General features: G+C 38.9%; 1 protein-coding gene across 1 annotated transcript in view; it reads left to right on the forward strand.

Moving 5' to 3' along the window:
* The window catches only part of Mob1b (MOB kinase activator 1B), a 36,653-nt gene extending 26,504 nt beyond the window's left edge, over positions 1-10,149 (forward strand). The window contains exons 5-6 of the mRNA XM_005359458.3: positions 491-654; positions 4,818-10,149. Coding sequence (XP_005359515.1) covers positions 491-654; positions 4,818-4,895 — 242 coding nt within the window. The 3' untranslated portion in view covers positions 4,896-10,149. The remainder of the gene's footprint in view (positions 1-490; positions 655-4,817) is intronic.
* Positions 10,150-12,274: the final 2,125 nt, after the last annotated feature.

The following is a 12,274-nucleotide window of genomic DNA, read 5'->3' on the forward strand; positions in this document are numbered from 1 at the left end:
GGAACTAGCTCTTGTAGTCCAGGCTGGTCTCGAACTCCCAGAGATCCGCCTGCCTCTGCCTCCCGAGTGCTGGGATTAAAGGCGTGCGCCACCACCGCCCGGCTGTTACCACATATTTGTGTAGTGCTTAATGCTAACAGATCTAGCAATTTGGGTGTGCACTCTAGCCGTGCTGCCTCTGAGGTGTTTATTTGTAAAGTGGTAGTATGTTAGAAATATAATATGCTATAAAGAAGAATCATTCTGATTTTTTTTTTTTTCGAGACAGGGTTTCTCTGTGGCTTTGGAGCCTGTCCTGGAACTATCATTCTGATTTTTAAAAGCTGTGGAGTTTACTTTCATTCATGATGTGCTAAGAACATCTCAAAGATTTTATGGGCATGAAGACAGGAATCCATACACATTACATCTTTCAGCCCTGTTTTACTTGATGACAAAGCATGCTTCTTTGTGCTCTTTTCTTATTAACAGCGGGGCTTCTCTTTACTAGGTGTTCCATTCCCCAAGAATTTCATGTCCGTGGCGAAAACAATTCTCAAACGACTCTTTAGAGTTTATGCTCACATATATCACCAACATTTTGACCCTGTGATCCAGCTTCAGGAGGAAGCACATCTCAATACATCTTTCAAGCACTTTATTTTTTTTGTTCAGGTAGGTGGATTCATAAGGCTTTTCTTGCTCCATGTTTATTTGTCGAATTCTGTGATGAATAAATGGTGTATATACACTGTCAGAACAGAACTTGCTATCTCTATCTAATCTACATCTAATTTACACTTTCCATGATGATAATGATGGGCCTTTTTCATCTTAATTTCATTACTCTACCAGTTTATGGTAGGCAACTCTGAAACGGTTTCAAGATGCCTTGCCTTGCTTGAACTGTGTCAATTTCCAGGCCATATGAAGGGGCTAAATAAGAAATCTGAATAGTGAGTCAGATATGATGATACTTGTGTATAATCTTGACACTTGAGAGGCTGAAGCATAAGGATTGAGTTCCAGGCCAGCTTGCTACTTAGCAAGTTTCAGGTTATCCTGGACCATAAGATCCGGTCTCAACAAACAAACAAATGAACAAAAATGATAGACAGCAAGCAAAACCAACAGAAACAAGTAACAAACAAATCAAAGTAGGGGGGAAAATGCAGTCAGATTGTGAACTCCACTAGTTGGGCACACTTGTAGTGAACCTGGTCTCAAGTGTTCTAGCACTCCTTGTTTTCTCACCCCTCTATTTTCAAAGAGAAATCTCTCTATATATACATACTTTGAATATCACTTTTTTTTTTTTTGAGACAAGGTTTGTTTGTGTAGCCAGGACTTTCCTGAAACTCACTCTGTAGACCAGGCTGGCCTGGAGCTCACAGAGATCTAACTGCCTCTGCCTCTGGAGTGCTGGGATTAAAGGCATAGACCATCATTGCCCGGCTCCCCCATTTCTTTTTAAAACCATATTCTAAGTAATTTTGAAGCATGCCTGCTCATCATGTGTGAGGAAAGGAAGGGTCAGAGTGTGTTGTAGAGGTCCCTTACAGTTTATTTCCCCTTTGTTTAGTCCTCAGAGAGAGCCTTTGAAATGTAGACTAAGAAAGCAGGCATGGTGGCCCCTACACACAATCCCAGTTCTCTGGATACTGAGACAGGAGAATCAGGTAACCAGCGTGGGTTACCTGTCAGTACCTTGTCTCAAACAAATGAGGAAAGAAAAAAAAACTATGAATACAGTTTTATTTAATTTTCAAATTAGAGAAATAATAAGGAAAAATGAAAGAGTTGGAAATAGATGGGCCAAGTAGTTAGTTTCTTTCCTGTTTCTGTAGATATTAGAAGAAGGAGATGTTGGTTGAGAGAAAGCAAATTTTGTTTGTTTTTATATGTGAGCATATGTTATAAATGTCATTTTTACTTTCCTCTCCACCAAAGAAACATGTATCCATTTTCATTAATACATACTCCTAACACTAAAGGCATACTTTTGATGGAGGAGGGTCATCTTTCTATCTGTTGCTTTCATTGGTTAATTAATAAAGAAACTGGCCTTTAATAGGACAGAAAATTAGGTAGGCAGAGTAGACAGACAGAATGCTGGGAGAAAGAAGCCAAGTCAGGCAGTCGCCATGATTCTCCAACCCCAGACGGATGTAGGCTAGAATCCTTTCTGGTAAGACACCATCTTTGGTGGTTCATAGATTATTAGAAATGGGTTAATCGAGATGTGAGAGTTAGCCAGTAAGAGGCTAGAGCTAATGGGCCAAGCAGTGTTTAAAAGAATACAGTTTCCGTGTAATTATTTTGGGTATAAAGCTAGCCGTGCGGGCTGCCGGGTGCCAGGAACGTAGCCCGCCGCTCTTAACACTACATACTTTTTAAAAAAATTACCTGTAAAAAAGACATTTTAAGAGGTTATAACTTTCCAAAGTTTGTTGGAGAGTTATTTGACAGTCTGATTTGTAGACCCATAACAACACAAAACCACTAAAGTTTTACATTAGTATTTTAGTTAGCAGAAAATGATTGCCAAATTTAGGTTTTGTTGGTTCAGGAGAAATATTCTTCCTTTAAAAGTGTTAGTTTTACTTTACTCTTTAGCCATAAAGTATACTTTATGTTATGTGCTAGAAAATAGTGGAGAACCAATTTAGAGCATTTTGCACATCTTACCCTCCTAGCAGCAGCACCCTTTGATTAAGAAGATCACTTGCTTGGGCCTCTGGATTTAGAGACTCTTGCTTTGGCCACATACAGTCTAGACTCTACAGGGCCAAGAACATAGTATCTCATGTGTTTAGAATATATGTGATCCCAGAATTCCCTACCCTCATGCTCTCAGGTGGATTGTTGATGTTTATTTTTTGAAGACTAGGGCACATCTCTGCTTTAGACATGAAGAGTACCCAGATGATACCTGCTTGTTAGAGGTATGTGGATATCACTTGGACATGCCAGCCAACTTATCTTTACTCATTTGCATGGGCCTTTTTGGGCATAGGTAGAGCTTTGGGTTGGAAAATCAAAAGGTTAACTGAGGGTCAGGTACTCAAAGCTGGCTCTCCTCATGCCAACTACTTTGTAGTGTAGAATTAAGAGGCATTTTATTTTTGCATCATCATCATTATTATTATTATTATTATTATTACAGATTTTCACCTCCTCCCATTTTCCTCCCCCCATTTCCCCTCCTTCTCCCTCTCCAGTCCAAAGAGCAGTCAGGGTTCCCTGCCCTGTGGGAAGTCCAAGGTCCTTCCCCCTCCATTCAGGTCTAGGAAGGTGAGCATCCAAACAGGCTAGGCTCCCACAAAGCCAGTTCATGCAGTAGGATCAAAACCTAGTGCCATTGTCCTTGGCTTCTCAGTCAGCCCTCATTGTCAGCCACGTTCAGAGAGTCCGGTTTGATCACATGCTCCATCAGTCCCAGTCCAGCTGGCCTTGGTGAGTTCCCATTAGATCAGCCCCTCCGTCACAGTGGGTGGGCGCACCTAAGAGGTGTTTTGAGAATTCTGAATCTGGTTTTCTGGTCACTTTAATGTCAGTACAATGAGTTAGTCACATGGTAGGTATTCCCATGTATGTATTCCCACATGTTCTTGGCCCGGACTCTGCAGATCTGAGGGCTTGTGTGTCTCTAAAGTTCTGACCGTAGTGCTGGCCATATGATGGGTGCTAATGAATGAATTAAATTGAGAGTTGAGAATAGTATACGTCACATTTATTCTCTCTCTCTCTCTCTCTCTCTCTCTCTCTCTCTCTCTCTCTCTCTCTATTTCTCTCTCTTTCTTTTTTTGGAGCTTTGTAGCTGTATCTTCTGCCCCCTGGGAGAGTTCTGCCTCCATTACCTTGGATACTCTCATCAGCAATGTGTTCTCATTACAGATCCTCTGGAACTGGAGTTTCAGGTGGTTGTGAGCTGCCTGGTGTGGGTGCGAGGAATGGAAGGAACTTGGGTTCGCTACAAGAGCAGCACAAACTCTTTTTTTTTTAGAGATAGGGTTTCTCTGTAGCTTTGGAACTAGTTCTTATTTATCAGGCTGGCCTTGAACTCAAAGAAATCCACCTGTCTCTGCCTCCTGAATGTTGGGATTAAAGGCGTGTGCCACTACCACCCGGCTTTATTTATTCATTTTTAAAATCATAGTTAAACAGGGATCATTTAAAAGGTCATTTTAAAAGATACAGTATTAGGCCGGAGAAATGGCTCAGAGGTTAAAAGCACTGGCTGAACTTCCAGAAGTCCTGAATTCAATTCCCAGCACCCATATGGTAACTCAAAACCATCTATAATGATATATGGTGCCCTCTTCTGGCCTGCAGGAATACATGCAGGCCGAATGCTATATACATAATAAATAAATCTTTTAAAAAATGCTATATACATAATAAATAAATAAATCTTTTAAAAAAGATACAGAACCTTGATTATTGGCACAGTATCCCAACTTCTTAATTTTTCCATGGTAAAAGCTTTTTCTTTGCAGTGACATCAGATCCCTATTTGATTGACATTTGAGTGCTGCCCAGAGTATTGTTTTCATCGGGAAGCAGCAGCTCCCACTTACTGATTGGTAGTGTGTTCCAGGTATTACATGAAGTAGTTAACAGCAGTTGCCGCATGTAGTCTCCACAATAATTTCATGAGTTGGGGGGGGATTTATTTTTAATATTATAGATGTAAAAACAGCGTCAAGGAAGTCATGCAATTTCTTTAAGCTAAGTGAACAATTTAAAAAGTGAAGTTGCCTTTTACTTAAAACAGAAGTTCGTATGCATAGTAATCTGCTTTGGAATTAGATGCAAATAACTTGTGCTGTTTGCAGGAGTTCAACCTTATTGACAGAAGAGAACTTGCACCACTCCAAGAACTGATTGAAAAACTCACCTCAAAGGACAGATAAAAGGATGAAAGCTGCAAATTTTTCCTCCAGTGGAACTGTGCGGAGTGTATTTGGGCTTTGTTATATTTTGTTTTTATCTGGATTGTTTCTGTTTTAGGTTTGGGGTCTTGTTTGGGTTCCCTTTTCTCTTCTGAAATACAAAATCATATTTTGTTGCTAGAGGAAGCCAAGAACCATTCTCTACATTTGAAAATGGCAAATTTGTCTTAGTGGTATACAATATTTTTTTTTAAGTATTTTATTTTTATTAACCTGGTTTGGGTTATTTGAGGACTTTTTAAGATATTGTACTCTGGAAACAAATACTAACTGAAATGCTGATGGGTTGAATTCTGTGTTATGTAAATTGTGGCCCACTTTGAAGTCCCTAAAAAAGACTTATGTGTTTTTAAGTGCCTTGATAGGTTCACTTCTAAGGTGCAAAGCACAGATATAGGACTGAGCAGAGCTTGAAACAATATTAGAATTTCTATCTAGGGCACTTAGTTGTGCATGTTGTAAAGTAATCTGTTATAAAAGCCATAGTTTACTCAAGTTGATGATGTCCAGTTTTTGCTACATTGAAAAAACATAATTTGTAAAGTTGTGCATGTAGAACATAAATGTAAAACAAAATTATTTCTTAATTATTTTTGACGTAATTTGTAAAGGTGTGCATGTAGAACATAAATGTAAAACAACAAAATTCTTAATTATTTTTGATATTGACTAATATATTCTGTTCAGCAGATGTTTAAGGTTCTACAAGCAGGTCTTTTTCCATCTCTTGATATCTGTGATATTGAAATTTGAGGATGATGAAATGTAATAGCCGTTGCATTTCAGCTTCTTCCTATATGTTAAATGCACTGTAAGTGTAAAACTTCAGGTTATATATAGAATTGCCGTCTTCAGAAAGGATGTTGAACTGTGAGGTTTCCTAGGAATTGCCAAATGAGCCCTAAGTGCAGAATCCCCATGTATTTCAGAGAGGAGGAAAAATGAGAATGGGTGGTGGCAGGCATTAGTTTGTTTGGGAAATCAAAAGAGAAGCAATTAAGTATGGGGAGTCAATTCTAGAAAGTTCTGTTTTAAAACCCTGGAATAGAATGGTGTTTATTACTCATAAACAGAGTCTTGAAGACTTCCTTTTAGAAATCAGCTTCCATGAGAAGTTAAAGATACTTAGTTTTAGGTACAGACATTAAACATTTAATGACTATTGGGGGAAATTAATCACTTTTTAGCATCTCCATTCAGTGAATGAAGCTGGTATCTGACTGTCATTTTAAATGACACACTACCTTGATTTCTGGTGCAGTTTGAAGCACCTGGCTTCTTATTTTCCACTGTGAAATCTATTTTCTTTGTAGCGATACCAAGTAATGAGAATGCTAGCTCGGTAGTTAATAACTTTTAAATTTCAGTTGACATGACATTCTGTTGAGTTGTCATCATCAATTACAAGTTCAAGAATTTGATTTTTAGAATAAATATTGAGGTTTCCCATCCCCTCCCTTCAGTTTTGTTCTTGAGAAATACTCTTTTCAGACTCTGAGTTTTAATTTTGTCAGTTTAGATAAATCTGTTTCCCTCAATTCTCTCTGTAGTTAGTTTTCCCTAGTAAAATAGAAATGCTTGCTCTGAATTTGTATGCAAATAATTAGTGGAAAAGAGTCTAAAATTAAGTAAATTTGGTTTTGTCATTGACAAGTGACAATGATAAGAATTGAATGCCCTTGCAGTTATGATCACTAGGAACTGCCTTTTTCTCCATTTCATTTCTATAATGGTGATTGCTCACCAAGTACCAATAATAAAAGGAACAAAAACCTTGGAAAAGGTAGATAATACTGGGCATTTATTAGTAGTGCTTATTTGTGAACTGACAGCTAGCTGATTTCCTTAAAATAATTTTTTTAGTATTTAAATAGATAACATCAAGCATTATGAGTTGCTTCAGAATTCTGATGTTTGAGTCCGCTCTGAACAGGAAATGAACCCATAATTACTCACTGAAACGGTCTTCCATAGTCTCTTGACTTCATGTCGCCCAGTAACATGGGCTTCCATAGCAGCAGCATGGAGAGAGGAGAGGGAGAGGTTGTTTCCAGTCCTGTAAGCCTTACATACAGCGCGCTGTAAGAATGGAAAACTAATCCTACAAATTAGTGCTTGGTAGTAGGACTTAACGTTCCCACTACACTAAGTAGGAGCTATTTTCACTGTGCCAGAATCTCAGGTGCCACTGTTACAAATAGTCCCTCAATTTGGGGAAGTAAGGAGATAACGGGTTTTTTTTTTGGTTTTTTGGTGTTGGTTTTTTTTTGTGTGTGTGTGTGTGTGTGTCTGTGTGTTTGTGTGTGTGTAGTGAGAAAATAGAAACTCTCCTGGGAAGGGCCTGGCAAGTGTACATGGTGGCAGATGGCGCTAGGTAAGGAAACACTAGAACTCAAAAGAAAGCCAGTTTAGTAAACTTGCTTGGAGAGTAAAACGCCCTTTCATAGAGTAAAGATCAGAGTTCATTCTGCAGGAGAGCTTGCTTATAACTGTCTCTTAGATTCCTTTCAGATCTGCTCACTTAGAAATAGAATCTCCCCTTTCTTTCTCCCTCCCACTGCCCCCTCCCCCCTTTGAGACTGGGTGTATGTGTAGCCCTAGCTAGCCTGAAACTTGCTACATAGAGCAGGTTGGCTTCAAACTCTCAGAGATTCCTTGCCTCTGCACCCTACATGCTGTGGGACTAAAGGGGTGCACCACCATTATCTGGCTTCCCCATTTTTTATGCAGTTATAAAAGTGCAAGTTGTTTTCCTCATTCTTTCATAAGCTCTTCCCATACAATTGGATATAGAAAATTATCATTATATTGTTATTCACAGTGCTTTGGTTAGATGCGTATATAACAAAGCAGGTTTTAGGAAATATTAGTTGTCAGTGTAGTGGTCGTGAAGAGAGACTGACTGAGTAGGTGGTGCTGCTGCCCTGTTCACTTGTTGACTTGGTTCTCCCACTCCCCACAGAAGCCACACCGTTAGACTGCCCCAGACAACGAGCGTGCTGTGTTGGTGGGTGGCTTTGGAGCTCTGTGTACCATAAACTGAAAGCATTTTAGGCTGTTGCCACTTTTCGTTATTTTAGTCATTGTAAATTCTAAATGGTCAACATAAAATGTATTAGGTAGCAGAGTATATTTTTAATATGTATTTCTGAGTTACTACCTGGATTATCAGGATGGATGAAGCACTACAATCTCTTCCCAGAAAATAGAAATATGGATATTTATATTTTGCATATGTAATCACTAGATTCCATTTTGTGTAATGAGCATTTTCCTTGCTTATGGGAAAAGTAGCAGCAAAACAACAGATTTCTTTTATAGCTTTGTCTACACCCTCTCTGAGAGAGGTTTTGATAACCACTAAAATGGTAGATTATGTGAGATACAAATACTAAGCTGTGGAACTTCCTTTTAAAATGAGTATGTTGTACCCTAATCAACATCCACATGAGAGCTGACTTTGAAAGCAGTTCTCTTGGGAGCACTGTTTATGTCAGCTATGTTCAAAGTATGTCTAGAAATTTGTCATGTGTCATAGGTGCTTTGAGAGTTGGTTTATGACTACATAAGAGATCATTTTCATTTTTTTAGTTGCACAATAACACTTTTCGAAGCTAATAGAACCAACATTAATTACAAAATCAAGTTCACAAACTTGGCTATTCTCTGAGAACCAAGCCAACTTGGTAATTAAGAGTATGTTGTAGGCTCTAAATCTTGGGAGAAGACTGCTCTCAGTGACTGCGTCACAGGATAGAAGTTCCCTGATGTCACTATTGGAAACAGGAACATCATTTACATGTGAAAACATTTTTTAAAAGAAATTAAGTATAATTACTTTGAATTGAAATAGAATTTTTAAGGTTTTTCTCTAGATCTTGCTTTCTGTTTTCCTCCCTTATCTTTTAAAACTTTTGAATTATGTATGATAGTTTTGATTGAGAGAATAGTATGAAAAAGTGGATCCAGTACTTAAAACAGCGGTTTAAAGAAACAAAGCCTTTTTACCTCTGCTGTATTCTGTTTTATTTTAAACAAGTCTTTCTTTCAGTCTGACTTTAATTAAAGACTGGAGGTTGATGTATAGGAAAAATTGGAATAGATTTTATATAAATTATGCCATGTGTTACCTTACCTATTGTGAATAGTATTTAAAATTATATTAAGTACTCAGAACATGTCATTTATAACAGTAAATTCCGATTGAAAATATACTGGACCAAAAGTTTATTTGTGATGTGGAATGTGATTACATACTAGGAAAACATGTTATTTTGAAACTTTCTTGACATATTAAAGAATATACCACTTTTAACTCAGCTCAGTCTTGAAGTATTGCTCCTAATGGACTTTAGTATTAGGGCTTTGCCGTAATTTAGAGATTTACCATAGGCGCCACTGTTTATCAGCATGATCATTTGTGAGTGATAATAGAGGTTTGTTTCAAGATTTAATAAGAAAGTTCAAAACTAACAAACAACAGGCATGCAACAGGATTCTGAAGGCAGATGATTTGAATCTTTAAGGCTTTCAGAAGTTCGTCTGTGAGAATTCATTTGAAGGATAAGACTGCTGTGATCTCTGTCTACTACTCATATAGTTGGACTTATAAAGTGCAAATTAAATTGGGCCCTCAGTTTTTAATTGTGCAAGTTCCTGGTACAGGTGTCTTCCTCCCCTCCCTTCCCCTCCCCCTTCTTTCTCTTCTTTCCCTCCTTCTTCTTTTGCATGTATTGCTACACAGTTCTCAAACATGCAGTAAGTGAGATCACTAGCCTTCACAGATTTGTGTTTTCCACTCTGCATCTGTTGTGTGCACTGTTCACATGCACTCAAGGCTGACTTTACAGCTAGTCTTTGTTAGTAGTTCTGAAGTATTGTTGACATACAGGTTTTCTTTTGTTTGCTCTTTATGTCACCAAAGCTGCAATTATTATTGGTGATGTAAAGTGACAGTTTCCTAATTTCTCTCATAATTATTCTTTTTTTTTTTTTTTTTAGACAGGGTTTCTCTGTAGCTTTAGAGCCTCTACAGGTGTAGACCAGGCTGGCCTTGAACTCACAGAGATCCGTCTGCCCCTGCTCCCGAGTGCTGGGATTAAAGGCATGCGCCACCACCGCCTGGCTCATAATTATTCTTATAAGTGGATATTTCTCCTAGTTTTGCACAAATTTGCGTTTTTGTTTCTGAAATAGTATAGGTTGTAAAATCTATTAGTGCTTTTTTTTTTTTTTTTTTTTTTCGAGACAGGGTTTCTCTGTGGCTTTGGAGCCTGTCCTGGAACTAGCTCCGTAGACCAGGCTGGTCTCGAACTCCCAGAGACCCGCCTGCCTCTGCCTCCCGAGTGCTGGGATTAAAGGCGTGCGCCACCACCTCCCAAGTGCTGGGATTAAAGGCGTGTGCCACCACCGCCCGGCGTATTAATGCATTTTTATTGAAGAACATTTTTCTCCTTAAATTGTTTTGCAGAAATGACTATTTTTAGGGAAATAGTTTTTTACATCTACTAAATTTTGTTTGTTATTTTTGTATATGCATAACCAGGGTGGTGAAATCACTAATATTTTAGGGAAGACTTTTGTTCTATTTGATTTTTTCCTATACATTTAAGATAAAGTATTGGTAGAAATAATGTCATGAAAACAGTAAATATAAGGAACATTTAAAGTCAGAATAGAAATCATTTTTGAAGACAAAAATCAGAAATACTGCCAGTACCAAGTAAAGGAAGCAGAAGGGCAGCATTTGCATTGTGCACTTGCTTTAGTATGCACGGAGACAGAGTCTGTTCACATGAGGGACAGGTTCTCTACTGGGCAGTTAGATGGGACAAAGATGGTCTAAAATATGAAATGCAGCGTGGGTGCCATGTTGTAAATTGTGCCAAGATTATACAAGTTGTAGCTGTTGATCAAAGTTTAATTGCTTCATTTTTGTTATTTTAAAGGAAATACTGAATGTCAGAAAATCTGTAATGTTTTATTTTAGAAATGTAAATAATGTACACCTTATATGTGGTGGAATGGGAGGTATTTAAATTCTAAGTTTTTCTTTTTTTTTTAAAAAAGAAGAAAATGTTTATAAGGAAAAAACCCCCTAATAAATAGTTATGTTTGACCATGAATCCTGACTTTACATTACTGTCTATTTTTACTGTAGGTATATTTCTACGCTGTCACATTTCAAAGGGAAATTAAGGTATATAGAGCATATTGAATGTTTCAAAATTTGTTAGGCAGTACTTTCTGTAATTCTCACAATACTGGAAGTTACCATCTATATACCTTACATTCTAGAAAACTAAAGTTAAGGAATTGTACATGTTATTGGGTCTAGGGCTTAAAGGCTCTTATATATATGCTTGAATTTAAAACTGATGTTTAGTATGTACTTTTGCTGTGAAAAAATAGCAAAATAATGAAATATTTGTGAACCTTTCTACTGAACTAAATGCACTTTGTTTAGTTGTGGGTCTGTTTTGTTCCATCTCTGGCAGGGGAAGTTTCTCTCATGCTGGCTGAATGAGATAGGGACCTATGGGTAGAGCAGAATGTCCTGGTTTTATTCTTCCTTTAGCAGAACGGTATTTGGATTTCCTGTCGGTCCCTGGCCTAGCTAGTCCCAGGCCACCTTAGCAGTGGCAGGTGTGGGTTCCTTCTCAGGGAGTGGGTCTTAAATTCAGTCAGTCCAGACACACTTTTAAATTCCTGCGCTTTAAGTTTTAAACGGGTGTGTGTGTGGGGGGGGGGGAACGAGGACGTTACCTGTTCCCTTTTGTACCTTTGGTCTTTTGGATGCTCCACCTGGTTCTCCTGTCTCCCCTTCTGCCGTTTCTTTTCTCTCATGGCCCAGTTCAGTCTGGTCCTGTCCACTCTGGACTCTCCCAGATGTTCCTGCTTCAACCTATGCTGTCCCTTTTATCTAAATTTATCTAAATAAATTTTCTCCACCATACCTAGGGGTATTCATGTCCTTCCTGTCACTCACGGCACTAAAGAGGGATTAGCACTGGGTCACTGGTTAACGAAAAACCTCTTAAGACAGTGCGGGACAGCTACACGCTTCCTGAAGAGGCACGCACTGAGGCTCTTCAGCTTCAATTTTCTACTTCCTACTTTTCTTTCCAGATGAGTTCAAACCTCCCAGCCTGGCGGGGAGAAAGGCTCACGCTGTAAGGCCACCTCCTGCAAGCCAATGAGCTCACCGCGCAAGCCCCGCCCCCACCCCCCACGACTCCCCGTGCAAACCCCGCCCCTGCCCTCCGCGAGCTCGCAGCGCAAGGCCCGCCCCCTGTCCTCAGCGTCCCGGGGTGCCTGGCTGACCGGGTGGTGCCACACTC

This window comes from Microtus ochrogaster, linkage group LG1 (assembly GCF_000317375.1).
Source record: "Microtus ochrogaster isolate Prairie Vole_2 linkage group LG1, MicOch1.0, whole genome shotgun sequence".
NCBI classification, from domain to species: domain Eukaryota; kingdom Metazoa; phylum Chordata; class Mammalia; order Rodentia; family Cricetidae; genus Microtus; species Microtus ochrogaster.